Below are 18,127 nucleotides of genomic sequence, written 5' to 3' on the forward strand. Positions count from 1 at the left end.
TCTTGTCATAGGGTTTCTTCAGCTTTGTCTTCAAGGTTGGTCTTCAGCTAGCTTTGTCTTGAAGGTTGGTCTTCAGCTTGGGAAGTGCTTTCTCGTTGATGACACTCTCCTCTTCCTAGAGTGATTCATATCTGCCGTGGAGATCTTTTGATGTTTATGTCTTTGTCATTGACTTGCAGTACTTCACTAACTTCAGCACTATGGAACTCCTTATGTTTGGTTGTGGGGAGCTATTTTGGTGCTGAAATTATCATTGTTTGTCCGTTGTCTTTGTATGACATTCTTCGTCTTTCCATTGATCGTTGAATCTTTGTCTTCAAGGTTGGTCTTTAGCTTCAGAAGAGCTTTGGCGTTGATGACACTCCCCCCTTCCTTGAGTTCTTCATATCTGCTGTGTTGCTGATACATGACTGGATCTTTGATTGTTGAGATAACTTCGCTTCTCATTGTGCAGTCTTCTCTCTGTTGCCAGTCTTGGCCACCATGAAGAAGGATTCTAATGTTTTTGAGTTTATAGAACCAATCCTCTTTGTGGCGTGGACTTTATGAGGGGTATGCTTTCCATGTCCACTATAATTTGAGTTGTTTGCAATAGGTCACCAATGTTGAAGCACTGTGTGAGCTACTTTTGATTGTTGTTGATGACTCTCTTGCGAAATTTGTCATTGCTTGTTATTGTAGGCCATTCTTTAACTTGCCAATCCTCTTTGTGGCGTGGACTTTATGAGGGGTATACTTTCCATGTCCACTATAATTTGAGTTGTCTGCAATAGGTCACCAATGTTGAAGCACTGTGTGAGCTACTTTTGATTGTTGTTGATGACTCTCTTGCGAAATTTGTCATTGCTTGTTATTGTAGGCCATTCTTTAACTTGCCATTTTTGGTTGGAGCTTTGTTGTTGCCCTTGAAGAGAAAAGATGCTCTTAATAAGCATATGGAGATTTGCAATTTTTGCTCCAAGTTGTTGTCGATTGATTTAGGTAGCCATTTCTTTATTGCTGATGTAGAAGGAATATATACAAGAAGATGATGTGATTCTAAATTAGGGTCTAAAACCTGGATGACCAAAGGGAAAAAACTCGGTGGGATAAAACTGCCTTTGGTATACTCTCTTATTGGAGTTGATCCTTTGGACTTGAAGTACCTGTCATGCAAGGTGAGTGCTTGGGAGAAACAAAGGAAGAGTGTTTAATGCACGTGCCAATTATGTGACACTCTATATGCATACGAGAAATTTGTCAAACAAAACCATGTAGTGTAAGAAATGGAGTTGATAGGTGCTTCAAGGAACAAATGTAGCACATGTGATATCAAAGGACGTCTCAATAGCTTCCACATTTCTAAGAAGGGTTTTCGATGTAGAAGCTTCTCCACTCATACCTCATTGTGTTGAGTACGTGAGTGTCTTTTTGGACTTCCTCCTTCACTTACCACTATACTACAATGACTTTTACTCTTATGCTCACTTGTACCAGCATGAGCGACACAATGTAATTATGCTCAACTCTTCCAGCTTGAGCAGTACCTAGAATAACTAAGACGCTTAGACCATAGAGGATATTACACGAAGGTTTGGGACTAACGCCTCGCTCATTTAGTGGCTTAGCTGCCCGACTCTGACTTTATGCCATGTATTTTCAATGGCGACTTGGACTTACCTGTTCAAGGCCAGAAACCCAATTCCATAAGCTCTTGAAATTTAGGCCTTTTTCATTATGTTGGTCTTTGGATGCCACCATTTTGTCAAGTAGGTTGGCAAATTTTGGCTCCTGTTGACTTGTAGATCTTCCATGATCAATATATGTTGTCAGTCTTCAAATGGACGGAAGATCTTACTCAGAGCGCCATCTAATTGTAGTATGTTTACAGTGCTTTGTGAAACAAGTCCTTCAGCTCTTGTAGGGACTGATGTAGCCTTTGCTTTATCTCCCATTAGAAGCGATTTTTGATGTGTGTGGGCTCTTTGTGATTGAGTTTCTACTAGCAATTTTGGAACCCACCTTGTCTTTGGTCCTTGCATGATCGTCTTTGGCATTTTACCGTCTTCTATAATTTGATGGACACTAGGCTTCGGTATCAAAATTTGATGATTTCCTTTGTAGAAGCCTTGATTTTGTAGCTGAAGACGAGGTATCCATCTAGAGTTCTTAGCACTAACAGTGGTGACTGGCTGTTGGCTCTTCCTATTGATTGTGTGTCTTTGGGTAGATCCTTGTGCTTCTTGATTGATCTTTGTTGTTTCAGGTTGAGCTACAATTTTTGGTAACCATATTTGTGTGTTACCTTCATAAAATCTTTGTGCTTCGAGTAGCTTGACTGGAATCATCTGTTGCTTCACCTGTTTGTGTTGGGTAGCTTGGCCGAGGTCGACTTTGGTACCAAACTTGTCGCATTCCTTGTTGCTTTGATTTTTGCTTTTGCCTTTTGTGGTAGTTCTTTCTCCTGATTTAGTTGTTTGTCTTGCGTTTATAGCTCGTCTTGCTCTTTGTAGATTGGTTGAGGCAAGTAGATCCAGGCTGTTACTTTAGGCTTTTGGGTCCAAACATTAATGTTTCCTTGGAAATAGCCTTGAGCAGTGATTGACTCGTTTGATGCTACCCACCCTGTCACCTTTTGTTATTGAGGTTCAACTTGTATCTTCTGTATCCAAACTGGGTCTTTCACTTGGATGTGCTCTTTGGATACCAACACTTGGTTGGCAGTCTTTGGCTTCTTCTGGATGCTTTTTTGTGATGGAAACTTGGGTTGATAAACTTTTTCTTTGGTTTCCATTGCATTGGCGATGGTTTGGCTCTTGATGTAGAGGCTTCGTGGAAAGTTTGATGTAGGCTTGTTGAAGGTAAAGGGCTTGGTGTTCTCAGAATTTCATTCTGAGGTCATCTCGGCCACCGTTCGGCTTCGACAAAGTTCTGCGCAGGCCATTTTCGACTACGTGGTCTCGGCGGGTGCAGATCCGACTCTGCAAATTTGGGGTTTCGGCCTATGTCTGCAAGTGCTGATGTATTGACTGTGAGTTAGACAGTTGGGATTGCATCTTTGCTTTACTGCCGTTGAGGCATTGTCGCAGTCTATGCTTACAGGACAGTGACAGGACAGTGAGAGACAGTACAGGTACAGGACAGGTTTACCCATAGCTTACAGTGTTAGGTTTTTTGAGCTGTTTTTGGTCTGTTTTTTGAGTACACCAGAGCCATTTTACAAAGGAGACTCTGCCGAAATTTATGCAGAATCTGAAGCTTTCTTGGTTCATTTGACAGGTTGATATTGGTTCAGAGGTTAGTTTACAGGGGAAACTTTGCTGAATTTTTCCCAGGAAAGTAAACTACTGTGAAGCGTAGCTATGGCTGGATCACAGGACACTGCTCTTTACAATATCAAGAAGCTGGATGGAACCAATTTCCCATTGTGGAAGAAGCAGATTTGACACGTGTTGGTACAAAAGAAGCAGATAAAACCTATAAAGCTCAAGGAGATGGACGAAGATGAATGGAGCAAAATGGATGAATTGGCATTGAGTGTTCCATTGCCACCATATGTGAAACTTAGCAAACAAGATTGTCCTATGTCTGAGGAAGAACAGGCTGAAATGGATAAGATTCCATATGCGTCTGTAGTGGGTAGTTTGATGTATGCAATGATTGCTACTCGCCCAGACATTGCATTTGCAGTGGGAGTAGTAAGTCGATACATGTCAAACCCAGGCAAGAAACATTGGGAGGCAGTGAAAGGAATATTAAGATACCTGAAAGCTACAAAGAGTATGTGCATATGCTATGGGAGTCAGGAGCTAAGTGTAAAGGGTTTTACAGACTCAGATTATGCAGGTGACTTAGACAACCGAAGGTCTACGTCAGGGTATGTCTTTACATTGGCTGGTGGAGCAGTATCATGGCGTTCTAGATTACAAGATTGTGTTACTCAGTCTACTACAGAGGCTGAATATGTTGCAGCATCAGAGGCATGCAAAGAATCAATTTGGCTTAATCGACTAGTAACAGATTTGGGAATCAAAGAAGAGATGCCTGTGTTATATTGTGATAGTCAAAGTGCTATACAATTGGCTCGCAATCCAGTTTATCACTCAAAGACAAAGCATGTGGATGTGAAGTATCATTTCATCAGAGAAATGCTCGAGGATAAGCAACTTCAGCTTGTCAAAGTTCACACCATAGAAAATCTTGCTGATCTACTTACAAAAGGACTTTCCTCAGAGAGCTTTGCGCATTTTCGCAAGCAGTTAGGTGTAGGGTAGTACATCACTTCTCTACATCTCTTGTGTATTAGCTTGTATAGTAGCTTCTCTCACACTTAAAGTACCACATTGGACTTTAAGTGGGAGGTTGTTGGGGTATAAAGCCCAATGTGGTCGCCCAGGTAAGTGGGCGGGCCGCCAGGTATGTACACATGTTCTTTTGTAAAAACCTAATAAGAACTCACTATGCTCTACACATTACAGTAGAGCGAGTTCACCATATCGTCGTGCTCTTCTTCTTGCACTCTCTCTCGCGTCGCACTTCCGCTCGTACTCCTTTAGTTGGCGATTTCTTCTCTGCATGGATTTGAGAAGCTTTTGGGGATTTTGATGATGTTGTTGTTGAAGCTTTTGGTTGTTGTTGAAAGAAGAGATTTCTCTAGCTTTCTGTCAGAACTAGACTCTCCTTGATGTGATGGGAGTCGATTATCTGGAAAGTATCCTTATACTCCCTAGTACGCAACTTGAGTATGGCTTCTGCCATGCCAAAGCTAGGAATCCATATTTTTGAACTTGTATACACTATCTTCTCTAGCTTGGTGATTGGTGGCTTTCCCATCATGATCCACGTTCCATAAGTCATTAGATTCTTTGTCGCTTTTGGATTTATCACTGCCAAACATGTGATTTTGAGTCCTGTTTCTCCACATATGTTGAATTTGATCATCGTAGGAGACAATCGATCTTCTTCCTTGTCACTGTTTTTCTTTTGATCTTCATTTTTGAACATTTGGCGTTGAACTTAGAAACTTTTCCGTTTCTTCTGCTTTCATTTGCTCTTTTTCTATAGTCGGCTTCTTTGAAACAGATTTTGTCGAGTCTTCAGGTATGTCAATGATGATATATTATCGTGGTTGCTCTGCTTCCTTCATTTGCACTTTGGCATCATGCTCCATGATGTAGCTATCCGTCTCACATTTTCTGCTTTCACACTCACAAACTTCATTAGCTTCTTTCAACACCTTTATCGAAAATACGGGAGTTATATCATATTCATCTTTATCGCAAAATTTAGTCAGGGTCACCTCATTCACGCAGACATAAAGAGTCGCCAGTATATGATCCCATCCAAAGGGTTCAAATAACTGTTCTGGAAATGGCTCTGGTATATATGCCTCATCTTCTACTGAACGCTCTAAGATGCAATCTTCCTTTACAAGACTTCCACTATCAGGAGCTCCGTATATCCAAATATGTGCTTTGCTTTCCAAATCAATTGTGGAGTTTAATTCTTCACCGGGTTTGTCTACATCTCTATAATTATGATCTTTGACACTGATTTTTGTTGTGACCTCTTTGTGTCTCAAGTAGATATAGTCATAGCCCCAGTCTTGTACCATTTTGAGCTGACGCATGAATGGTCTGCTCAATATAATATCAAAGTTGCTGCTCTCGTCAAAATTCATTATGGCAAAGGTATGCTCATACTCTATGCCTCACAAGGATACAATGATTTGTTCTAATATTCCAATCGGTTTCTCTACGTATCCATCCGCTAATTGCAGTTTCGTTTGAGTTTTCATAAGAGCAGGCTTTTCCCATTTTTTTCATTTTTCTTTGGTTGCAATGGAAATTCCTACCTCACTATCTAATATAGCAACCGTCTTTACTCCTTTGTACTCAAGTGGTTAGGTGGTGTTTCCTTCTTCTCCTTCAGAGTAGTCACCCACCTTATTCACTGGTACTGGCTTTGTCTGTGGCTTTTTAGGCATGGTGTCATCCATGTTTTTGTCCGCAAGCTGGTTATGTGAAGGGATTTTCAAGCCCATCTTTTCCAGGTTTTTGCCCATTTGGCCCAATAGATGCGGTTTAATTTTTAGTAGCTGTGAGAGATAAAGTGTGCATTGTATAGGAGAAGACATCAATTCATGCAAGCTCTTGGTATCCATCATTTTTGGTGTGGCTTTCCATTGAGAAGGTACCGTTTTAACCTCCGATTTTGTCTTGTGTTCTCCTATAAAAGATGGCAAAGTCTTTAGAGAGCGTGGTTTGCTCTCTTCAGATGCGACAGACCCGGCATCCCCATATAAAGATCGTATATCCCGTGGGAAGAATTCGTGATCCATGTTTATCTCAGGGATAGGTGCTGACTGTAAAGTAGCACTACCATCTTTTCGGTTTCTGATCGCGATTCCTACAAGGATTGTGGCCACGGTTCTTCTACCTCCGAAACAAGCATCACTGCTTGTGAGCCCACCCCATCTGTGGTATTGGCTCCTTCCCTTGTATCTAAAGGTGCCTCAACTCCCGGCTCTTCCTGGTCTCTGTTTACAATACCTTGGCTCTCCAATTCTTGGACTTTATCGCGGATTAGCACCTCCGTTTTTGGAGCATCTGGAACATGTGGTTCCATAAGAGCTTGTGTCTGTTGGATGAGCTCCTTGCACATTTGCAACCTCTCCTTTTCATACCTTGGATGAGGATACGTCAGCCATCTATCCTCTTGGGTTTAATTGGTCTTTAACCTAGCATCATAAGATTTCAAGATCACATCCAAAGGTTCAGAGACTTTGTCGACCAAGACTGAACCTCCCGAGTTAGTCTTTGACTCTTTAGGTCCCTTTGCGTTTTTCTTGCTTTCTTGCTCATGTTTAAGTTGTTCTTTGGTTTGGTGCAGTTCAGTTTCCAAAGCTGTTTTCTCCTTCAGCCTCTTCACTTTCATTTTGTTTAGTTTGGCTTTCTATGATCTTATTCCGAAAGTTCTCACCGGTATGTTCTCAATTTCTGTTTGAACAGGCAATGTGGCTTCTTCAGCTGGTTTGTTTTTGGCAGCTTCTTGAGCTTGAGCTCGAGTCATCACGTTTAAAGGAATGGTGGGTTCTACCTCGAATCCGCTTGAAGAAGGCATTACGCCTACAACGTTCGTTGTTGCTTTCCCTCTGTAGTTTGGATTTTTAGTAGTGTTGGCGTATATGGTCTATTCCACAACGTTCACAAAATACGAATAATTCGATTTGTGGATCCTTGTTTGGACAACCTCTTGCCCAATGATCACCTCCACACTCATAGCATGGACCTTTTTGTTTCATAGTAGCTGGTGATCCAGCCAATGGTTGTTCTTGCCTGGTAAGAATATTCTTTGACCCATACTCATGATTGGCTATGAACATGAGCGTATGCGCATCCATGGAGTACTGATTTCTCGTGGGTTGTGGCACATACGTTGGTTGAGCTTAGTTGACTACTACTTTACCATCATTCAGAAGAGGTGCTTGCTGTCCTAGCATTTGTTGCATCTTTGGTTGAGTGCTACAACATGGAGTGGGGTGATCCCCTCCACAAGTATTACATATCCTCAATTGAGGATGTCGTACATTCAAGTTCTGTTTGTAGCCTTCGTTTATTCTTCTTATCACTCCCTGGACCACTTGTTCAATGATTGGTTCCCAAGGAGTTTGAACATCTCTCTTTGTTGTTGGTTCGCTCTTCGGAGATGAGGCACTACTAGTCGTGTTGTCTGTATCTTCAGTCACCTCTCCGTAGGCCTTACAATTGTCAACTAGATATAGAGCTTCTCTAGTGACTTGCTCAAACATTGTGCATCCATTTAGATGTAGGTCCTTTTTGAGAGTTTCATTCCTCAAGCCCTCTATGAAGAGAACTGATAGTCTCTCATCTTGTGGTAGCTCTCTCATAGGACATCTGTCTATGTACTGCTTGAAGCGAAGCAGAGCTTCCTTCACTCTCTTGTTCATTTTTTGCTTGAAAGTGTAGATGTGTGACACTGTGTTGTGTTTGATTACCCTTTTTGAGAACTCCTCTACAAAATCTTCTAAGAGTTGTGCTATGTTTAGGAAATCATCTCTGTTTAGTCCTTGGAACCAAGTCAAAGCTGTTCTTTCTAATGTCAATCCAAATCCCTCATACTGAGTATGGAAATCTGCAATCTTTTCAGCTCTCAACACTTGTTTGAAGAGAGAGACATCAGCATATGGATCCCCTGACCCACTATACTTTGTCAGCCACTTGATGTGGTCATAAACGTTGTGGTCCAGCCACCAATCTAACCAATTCGTGGTCTCTTGGAAAAACGTCTCTCGTGCTCTCCTCTCGTTTTGGAGAAAATCCCGGTGGAATCCTCTCAGATGTGTGCTTTGGCATCGTTTTTGGTTGAAAGTAAGTAGGAATCGGAGTCCCCTTGTATGTGTATCTCTCTAGGTTAATTGGATCGATAAGTTTGTACTCACGACCATACTTGTTTACCATCAAAACTTGCACTCCGTGGGCATCTATATACGTGAATGCATAAAGGCTCTTATGGGTGGTCAACTCTCCAGGATACGGCTCTTCACACTTGTAGAAGATATATGGATCCCCGTTTGTGAACCTATACAAGCCCTCATGAGCGTAATTTGTAAGCACTCTCATGGATTCATTGGCTTTGATGAATCTTATGTTTGGTTTGTTGATGAGAGGATGCATCTCCTCTAGGTATTCTCCCAATCCTATTGTTGAAGGCATTGTTGCGTTTTTCATGTCTCTGAATGGAGTAGAGAACCTTGGTGATGGATGATTTGTCATAGTCAAGGCTCACTCAAATCTCTCAAGATAGTACTTGACAAGCCCAACTTGGCTTATTGCAACTTATCCCTTTTTGCCTATGGTAAGGTCTGACTTTTTGGTCTCTTGAAACTAGTCTTGGGGTACCCTAAAAGTTTGGATTTAGGAAACCTGGTAAAATTCACCTCTAAAACCAAGCTTTCTTCCTAGCTATACCTGACTCACTTTGGAGTTGTTTATCAAAAGTAAGAGCAATTTTAATGAACTGCACTTGACACAACACTCAAAACAGTCTCAGGACTAGAACACAAGAACTTTAGCTTGTATCTTGGCCTTGCGAAGGTAATTTTAGCTCAAACTTGAGATTTGGGATGTATTCAAGTATGTGTACAAGATCACTAAGTCAGATATCGCCACTATGCTGAGAGGTACATGGATCGCGATCCATATTCCCTGTCAAAATTTTTTCCCCAAATTTTTTCAAATTTTGGCTGTGTGTAGACAAGGTCATGTGCAGGCTATATACCAATTTTCAGCAAATTTTGAGGTTGAGGTACATGGATCGCGATCCATGTTCAACCACATCTGGACTTGTCCTCTTAGGAATTTGTTCCTGACTATGTCCACGGGTTAAATCTCAAATCTTTTTGGCTTTTGACTTGGTTTGATAGGTCAAATAGCCAATACTAGGTCTGCACTGCGGTTTTCTCTCTGATCCAAATTTGCTCAATTTTTTCTAAAATTGGACTTGGAGATATGTTTCCTTATGTATACCCTACTGATCTGGAAAATTTCAAGTCAAGCTGTCACTATGGGTACATGGATCGCGATCCATGTTTGGAGCCTAAATTGACTTTTTCTGGTACCATCACAATCAACATGATTAGTAGGTCCTATGGTATCAATTTTTTTTGAAAATGGACCTTTGGATTGAAAGTTAGGTCAATTCTGGCACTTGCTCAGAGTACTTGGCAGTTCTGGCCTTTTGGTTTGGTTTTTGATATCCAAATTTAGTTTTGAAAAGACCACTAGATTCCTTGTGATGGGCTCTAGCTATGGTGCAAATATGGTATCAATCTGTGACAAAGGAACATGGATTGCGATCCATGTACCTATATGTCAGATTGCACTGGAACTTGGCACACAGCTTGCCCTTGGTCTCTTGATCCCTGCTATATGGTTTTTGTGTGATTTGGACTTGTTTAGGTTAGGCAAAAGTCAATCCACAGGTCTGTTTAAGGATCTTCCTCTTTGCAGTGTTTTTGGCTCTTTTCACCCATTTTTTGAACTTTTTTTACGAAATTTCTTTGGGGACTTTTGTTCAAAATGGTCTCTGCTACTACAGGCTGGAAAAGTTATATGTCCAAAAATTTTTCAAGGGTACATGGATCACGATCCATGTTCCACTACTTTTGGATCTGAATTTTTGGTGTGTTGATACCTTATGATATTTATAGCTTGCTCCATAAATCTTTTTGAATTTGGATCAGTTTTGCCCAATCAAAACTGACTTCTATAGTCCGCTGTGACAGTTTTGACAATGGACTGTTTTTGGCTCTTTTAACCACTTTTTACAACTTTTTTGCATATGGTTCCTTTGGGAAAGTTACTCCAAATGATACCAGCTACCTATTGCTCAAATCTCCAAATGAGGTACATGGATCGCGATCCATGTTTGGAAGCCAAACTGACATTTCTTGGTACCATCAGGATCAGCATGTTTACTAGATGCTATGGTATCAAAAGTTTTGGATTTGGACTAGTTTTTGTCATTCAAAAGCAAGTTTTCATGTCTGTCCTGCGGTTTTTGGCTATCTGGCAGAATTTTGGTGTTTTGATCAACTTTTTTCTATTTTTTGACATGGTCTTTTTTGGCAAAGTTGTTCCACTAGTTATCAGGAATATACTTGTCAAATATCAGCCCAAAATGTCAAAAAGGTACATGGATCACGATCCATGTTTAACATTATTTTTTCATGAATTTTATTCTGCTGGTTCTTTATGCCCTGTAGAAGCCAAATCTCACCCCTTTTTGAATTTGGATCCCAGAAAGTTGAAAAAACCTAACTTTTGTGTCTGCAATGCCTATTTTGTTGTTTTGCCCTAACAATCAATTCTGATGTGATTTTTGAGTTTTTCTTTCAAGCAAAGTTGATCAGAGCAGTTTCCCAATGATGCTCAATGTCACTGATCACTTTTCACCAAAAAATGGTCTCTGGGGTACATGGATCGCGATCCATGTTCCTCCATAGATTTTGCACTGACTTTCCAGATTGCTTCTAGAGAGTCTACTGCTGCCCTTGATCCACAAATTTTTGAATTTGGGTCGCTTTTGAGGTCTCTACCATCAAATTTTCAGAATTTCAGAGTTATGGTCATTTCGATCAAAATATGGTTTTCACCCTTTTTGTCTTCAATCTTTTAGCCCAAATTTGATGGTGGTAGTTTCTACTTACCCTACTCCTAAGTACTGAAATGAAACATGAAAAAAAAAGAAGTTGAACGGTACAAAATAAAGTCGAAACGGAAAACGGTACAGCACTCTGAAAGCATAGAGAAAATCGGAGAATGAAATGCTTTTGGCTATCTCACTCACAACCCTCTTTACTTCTCAAGAATAGATCTAGCAAGTCCTCGACTTCTAGACTCTACCAAGCACCAAAACCCATGTCTAGCTGCTTCACTGCTAAAGTGTAAATGGAATGGAGAGACAAATCTTCAAAAAAGAACGCTCTAAATATGCACTAGGTCAGTCACCATCTAAGAATCATATCCCCGGCAGCTGCGCCAATGTTTGCGGGTCGCCGCGACGAACATCTGCAGCATAGCTTTCTGGCACTAACATAATGTCAATACTCGGGGAAAGTGACTCGGATGGGACACGGAGACTCTTTGAGATTGTCAATCTCAAGAAGTGAACCTTAACAAGCAAACACACTAACTCGACAAGCAAACCAACACCCAAAGATTAGGGAAATCTACCTATGTCCTTTCTCACAGCTCTAGGTCATCACGTCATTTCGACACTCGAACGGACTCGAAATGCAACGAAACTTTAGGAGGAGGTCTTGGACACCTAGGGACACAATCCTACCAAGTCTGGTCGCAATCTGACAAGGTACCAAAATCACGATCCATCATGAAAAAGGTTCTGAAAACTGCAACAGAACTATCCAGAAAGGTCGTCCTATAGTCTAAGAACACTCTCCTATGGTCAAAACGACTACAAACAGTGATTTAAGCACTCAAATGCAATTAAGGCTCATAGACGCGTAGTCGTGAACCACAACAAAACTGACAATGTGTAAGGTGCAGCGGAATGAATGTTGTATTTTTTCAAGATTAGTGATCTTTATCGCTCAAGGTTCCTTTTAGTTCTTAGGGAAAGAGAGAGCTTTCCGTCTTATGGAGAGTGCTATGATCACGAACAAAGTGAGTGGATATTGTGCGTGCAAGTGAATGAGACTGAGAGAAGGAGAGAGAAGAGATACGACACCGAGAGGTTGTAAAACCCTCCTCCGAAGGCCCCACTCGTCGGCGAGAGTGGTCTACTTTGATTGCACAAAGGTGTACAATGTGAATGCTATGGACTGATGCAATGGGACTATGCCGATGACGACGGCGACGTGATGGCTGAAATCTGAGATCTTCTAACTGCTGAATTTCGGGACTGTTTCGGTGGCTGAAAATGACTGTTTTGGCTGCGTTTTTATGGCTGAAAATGGGGGAACATCTGCAACCAATCTGGGGTTGATCTGCTACTTGGCTAAAGGCTGAGAACCTGCGTTTTCTTCAATGCTGAATTTGCTGATCAAAAACGCTGGCATGGCAGCAATCCTAGCGTTAGTAGTTGGCTGCAAAAACGCTGAGTTTGCAGGGACAAAAACGCCAAGGGCTGAGGTGAGTTGATCGCGGGGAAACACGCCAGAAGGGGGGACTTCAATGGCGATGCTGATGCTGTGAAACTGTGGGAGAAAACACCAGGTATGGGGAGATGGTTGGTGCTAGGGGTTCATGAGGAGGGATACTGCTGAGAAGTTGCCTATTGAGCGGGAAGCTCCTGCTACCTCTTCTGCCAGAAAGTGCTAACTTGGGTTTGCTTATATATTAACTGAGCAAAATTGCCTTACCTACTTTTGTTGGAAAGTCACTTAAAAATAATAAGTGAAAATAACCAAAAAATAGGAAAATAGGCTAAATGCACTGGAAATTCCCCTAACTGATGCTAATGAATTCTGATCGGAATTCCGATGATCATGCTGTGTGCAACCGGAGGATATGCATCTATGCTAAGTGACTGGGCATGCACGGTCTACGAATAGACTCACAAAAGTGCCAGATAACTGCTAATCTAGACTTGACTGAACTGTCTGAACCCTCCTGTGGTGTAGCTGAACCCTGCTGTGGTGTAGCTTGTCCACGGACACATAGGGTTGGGATGTGTCACGTGACATCCCCTCCTTTCGAAAGTGAGGTACTGGTACCGAACTGTATGGCGTCGAGGGAGATCGCCAACAACATCCGGAATCCTGGAAGGGACTCTTCGCCGGCCCACTCTGATGTGTGGGTCGTGCGGTACTTGAACTTCATAAAGGTCTGCAATGCTTGCTTCTTTGGGCCGCGTCGAAAGCGACACAAAGTCTTCTGTGGCTCCTTCCTTGCTTCAACTTCGTGTAGAGACCTGCTTCTTTCTTCTTCAAGAATCTCCATGGCTGAAAATTCCTGAAACCATTTCCAACACAAAACCATGAACATCCCATTCCATGTAAAGTGAAAGGAAAAAATCTTGTCTTCGCTAAAGACTGTGTATGCAATGTAGATGAACATAGAGACGGAGTAACAAACTGTTCATCAAACACATGCAAACAATGAGATCGAATCGTGTCTGTTTGATCGAAATCAATCAACTGTGGCAAATCACAATGAAAATGCCCATGTTTGGTGCTCATACTATCATGTGCTCTTTCGAAAACTGTGTCATGCCAAGGAAGAGACATGGAATGTGACTTCCTTATATGCAAACTTTTCAAGTTTTCATGAACAATCCGCATACATTCGTGCTCATCCATGAGAGAAACGTGCTCAACATACAATATGTCATGCCTAGGAAAAGGGATCACATAACGATGCTGACTAAAATACAGGAAACCGTCACGAATGAAACACTCGAACAACGCATGCGTATCAATCATGCGAACACACAATACTTCCTGTGAGGGTTCTTTGGACCAAGGCTCGAGAGCCAAGATTGATTCGTCCTGAATGATCGAATCGTCCTGTGGGGGTTCTTTGGACCTCGACTCGAAAGCCAATATCGGATCTTCGTGATTGATCGAATCTGCAACGAGGTTAGCTTCGCTAGGAAAAGCATCCACTAACACGTCATCCTTGTGAACAATCACATCTTCTTCATGCAACTCATCATGCTTGTGAGAAATCACATCTTGATCATGCAAATCATCACGCTTGTCATTGTCATCCAAATCATGTGTATCATGCTGTGGAGAAAAAGAGATTGAGAGAATCTTCTTATCCCGAATCCTTTCAACCTTGTCTTGCATATTAGCAATGAGAGATGGAGAAGGAGCAGTGTCCTCTCCATGAATGACAATAGGAGAATCACTGTCGGCATTGAGAGTTATAGTGTTAGCTGTAAATTTCATGAGAGCGTCATTATCACGAAACCATTGAATGCCCAAAATCATATCACATCCTGAGAGAGGAGAAACAACAAATCTTCTAGTGAAGGCAGTCTGTTGAATTGCAAACAACACATCAAGGCACTCCTCTGTGATGAGAGCGTCCATACCAGGACGAAAGCCAGAGACCTCGATAGGAGATCTCGGACTAACTTCGAGGGGGGCTCTCTCAACAAGAGAGGAACTGATCACATCATGCATACTACCTGGGTCAAACAATATGACAAAACGGTGCCCCGACGTACGACCATAACATTTAATGAGAGAATCATCAATGGGAGAGTCCTGAGAAACTTTGGGCACAATCGTGTTATCATTCGTTGCATTGAAAGATGTAGTGGGTGCTGTGGGTTCTTTAGATTCATTCGATTCAAGCTTAGGACATGTTCGTTTTATGTGACCCTTAATGTGACAATGAAAACAACGACCTTCTTTAGAATACGTGCTTTGTTCTTCCGACGTGATGTATCCTCCTACAATTCCTTGTGCTACCTTTTCATGCTTAGGTTTAGCAGTTGTGTTAGCCTTACCCTTAGATTCATTGGAAGAATTCTTTGATGAGATACTGTTGGTAGATTGGTTAGAAGAGTTATCATTCTTACCGTTCTTACCGTTCTGAGGGTTCTGAGAAGTCTGCGAGGTACTTGTGGAAGTCTTGTTCTCCTTAGGCTTTTCCTTGTTGTGCTTCATCTCCTGTGCGAGAGCAATCGCTACCGCCTTGTTGAGATCGATTGGATTGAATACCTCGACATCGTACTTGATATACTCGTCCAATCCAAAGAGAAAAGCCTCTTTGCGCTCATCATCCGACATGCGTAATTGGACCTAGCTGCAAAACACGATTAGAAAAAGACATAACCGGCATACCATTTTGCTTGAGAGCGCGCCAATCATCCTTCAATCGTGCGAGGTACTAAGGTGGTATAAACCGCGCCTTGAGCTTGTCTTGGAAATCAGCCCAACTAAAAGAGAGGGGCGTGAAATCATCGGTTGCCTGTAGGTGCGTGGCTAGCTATGCCTCTTGCCATGCGTGGTACCAATTGATGGCGTCACCGGCAAGGTACATAGCTGCCGTCAGAACTTTGCTATTTCCTGTCTTCTTAGCTGTCGCAAAATAAGCATTAAATTGATGCAACCAAGAATGAATAAGCGTAGCATCCATCTTGTCTTACTTACTGAAAGTCAACTTTTCTGTGACTGGATGATTGGAATCCGCGTCGTGGCTTGCGCCACTTGACGAACTCCCACGATCTTTGGGTGGTTCGGTCTTCGAAGCTAGGATGTGGGAAATAAATTCTTGATGACGAATCTCCCTTTGAGCTTCTCGTTCATCGTGCTCGCGTTCGAAAGCAAGTCGATTTTCTTCTTGTTTTGCGGCAAGAGCAATGCGCTCACGTTCCTGAGCAAGGCGACTTGCTTCTTGTCTATCCATCATGGCCATCATTTGCTTGACCATTTCCTCCATAGGGTTTGGGGCACTTGGTGGCGTAGATGGAGAAGGGGGAGGGTTGAAGAAATCATCTCCGGGTGGGGACGAGTCTTCATCGCCTCTCTCATGCTCATCACCTATATGCGAAGTATCCATTCCACTTCGGGTGATGACCATGCACTATGATCTTGGGGTCTTAAGCTCGCGAGGAACTTGGGTTCTTGAGGGTCTTGAGGTTCTTGAGGTCCTTGATTCGTGAGAACCTTGGGTTCTTGAGGTTCTTGAGTCTTGAGGGTCTTGGGTTCTTTAGGTTCTTGAGGTTTTCTCTCGCTTGCAAATTGCGTTGGAGAAGGATCTTCTCTTCACCCGAGTTCTACCCTTTTCTGTGGGCGCACCCCTTGGCGGCCTTGCGCTCACACCAATGTTGCTTTTTCCCACCTCACGTCGATTGGCCGGCTGCTAAGTGCACAGTCCGCTCTCAATGAGTGAAAAGAGACACAAGGGGAGGCTGGACAAGCCCTTCTTTCTTGGGATTCCTGTCACTCTTCAACAAAACACGATTAGGAATCGCCACGCCCAAGTAAACTTGGGTTCGTGCGACCGCAACAAGCAAAAAAAATTCTTGTGGTTCCTGTGGTTCTTTCCTTGAGTAATGCAGAACACTTCCAAAGCTCTGATACCAATGTAAGGTGCAGCGGAATGAATGTTGTATTTTCTCAAGATTAGTGATCTTTATTGCTCAAGGTTTCTTTTAGTTCTTAGGGAAAGAGAGAGCTTTCCGTCTTATGGAGAGTGCTATGATCACGAACGAAGTGAGTGGATATTGTGCGTGCAAGTGAATGAGACTGAGAGAAGGAGAGAGAAGAGATAGGACACCGAGAGGTTGTAAAACCCTCCTCCGAAGGCCCCCCTCTCGTCGGCGAGAGTGGTCTACTTTGATTGCACAAAGGTGTACAATTCGAATGCAATGGACTGATGCAATGGGAGTATGCCGATGACGACGACGGTGATGACGACGGCGACTTGATGGCTGAAATCTGAGATCTTCTTACTGCTGAATTTCGGGACTGTTTCGGTGGCTGAAAATGACTATTTTGGCTGCGTTTTTATGGCTAAAAATAGGGGAACATCTGCAACCAATCTGGGGTTGATCTGCTACTTGGCTAAAGGCTGAGAACCTATCAAAAACGCTGGCATGGCAGCAATCCTAGCGTTAGTAGTTGGCTGCAAAAACGCTGAGTTTGCAGGGACAAAAATGCCAAGGGCTGAGGTGAGTTGGTCACGGGGAAACACGCCAAGGATGGGGCTGATCTTCTAGGGAACTAACGCCAGAAGGGGGGACTTCAATGGCGATGCTGATGCTGTGAAATTGTGGGAGAAAACACGAGGTATGGGGAGATGGTTGGTGCTAAGGGGTCATAAGGGGGGGGGTACTGGTGAGAAGTTGCCTGTTGAGCAGGAAGCTCCTGCTGCCTCTTATGCGAGAAAGTGCTAACTTGGATTTGCTTATATATTAACTTAGCAAAATTGCCCTACCTACTTTTGTTGGAAAGTCACTTAAAAATAATAAGTGAAAATAACCAAAAAATAGGAAAATAGGCTAAATGCATTTGGAAAATTCCCCTAACTGATGCTAATGGATTCTGATGGGAATTCCGATGATCATGCTGTGTGCAACCGGAGGATATGCATCTATGCTAAGTGACTGGGCATGCACGGTCTACGAATAGACTCACAAAAGTGCCAGATCACTGCTAATCTAGACTTGACTGAACTAACTGAACCCTGCTGTGGTGTAGCTTGTCCACGGACACATAGGGTTGGGATGTGTCACGTGACACAATGCTTACACTTAATTTAAAGAGCAAAGAAAAAGGAACACAATGCAAGTTTTGGAATCGAAAACGGATTACCTAATCATTAGTAAAGTTGATTACAAGGTTGGAGCAGCTCGTAGCTTGAGCGTACGTTTTTTGAGCTCCTTCTTCTTCTAAAGATAAGCCTCCTTTCACATTAAAGTTATTGACCTTTATACCTAAGGCATTCTAAATGGCAAGTGGGGCGGCTCACACAGACCTTTACAATTATCATGACATCATTACAACTCAGGGAATTGACCTGCTACTCTAGAATTAGGATTTACAAATGTGGTGTCCGGCTATGTGTCCAGCCAGGTGGACGCCCGTTTGATCTGTCCTCAAACACACATATCCTCACGCTTTGAAGCAATTGACCCATTAGGTCGT

General features: G+C 42.5%; 1 protein-coding gene across 11 annotated transcripts in view; it reads left to right on the top strand.

Moving 5' to 3' along the window:
- LOC147455141 (uncharacterized) overlaps positions 1-18,127 on the top strand; it is a 43,806-nt gene that overhangs the window by 19,106 nt on the left and 6,573 nt on the right. The window contains exon 15 of one of the 11 annotated variants that reach the window (XM_086513973.1): positions 455-536. The exons of the other annotated variants lie outside the window; for them this stretch is intronic. Coding sequence (XP_086370099.1) covers positions 455-487 — 33 coding nt within the window. The 3' untranslated portion in view covers positions 488-536. Of the gene's footprint in view, positions 1-454; positions 537-18,127 lie in introns of those variants that run through there. 11 annotated transcript variants of the gene reach the window in all.

The sequence above is a fragment of the Adiantum capillus-veneris genome, chromosome 6 (assembly GCF_014529385.1).
Source record: "Adiantum capillus-veneris isolate H3 chromosome 6, ASM1452938v2, whole genome shotgun sequence".
Classification (NCBI taxonomy): Eukaryota; Viridiplantae; Streptophyta; class Polypodiopsida; order Polypodiales; family Pteridaceae; genus Adiantum; species Adiantum capillus-veneris.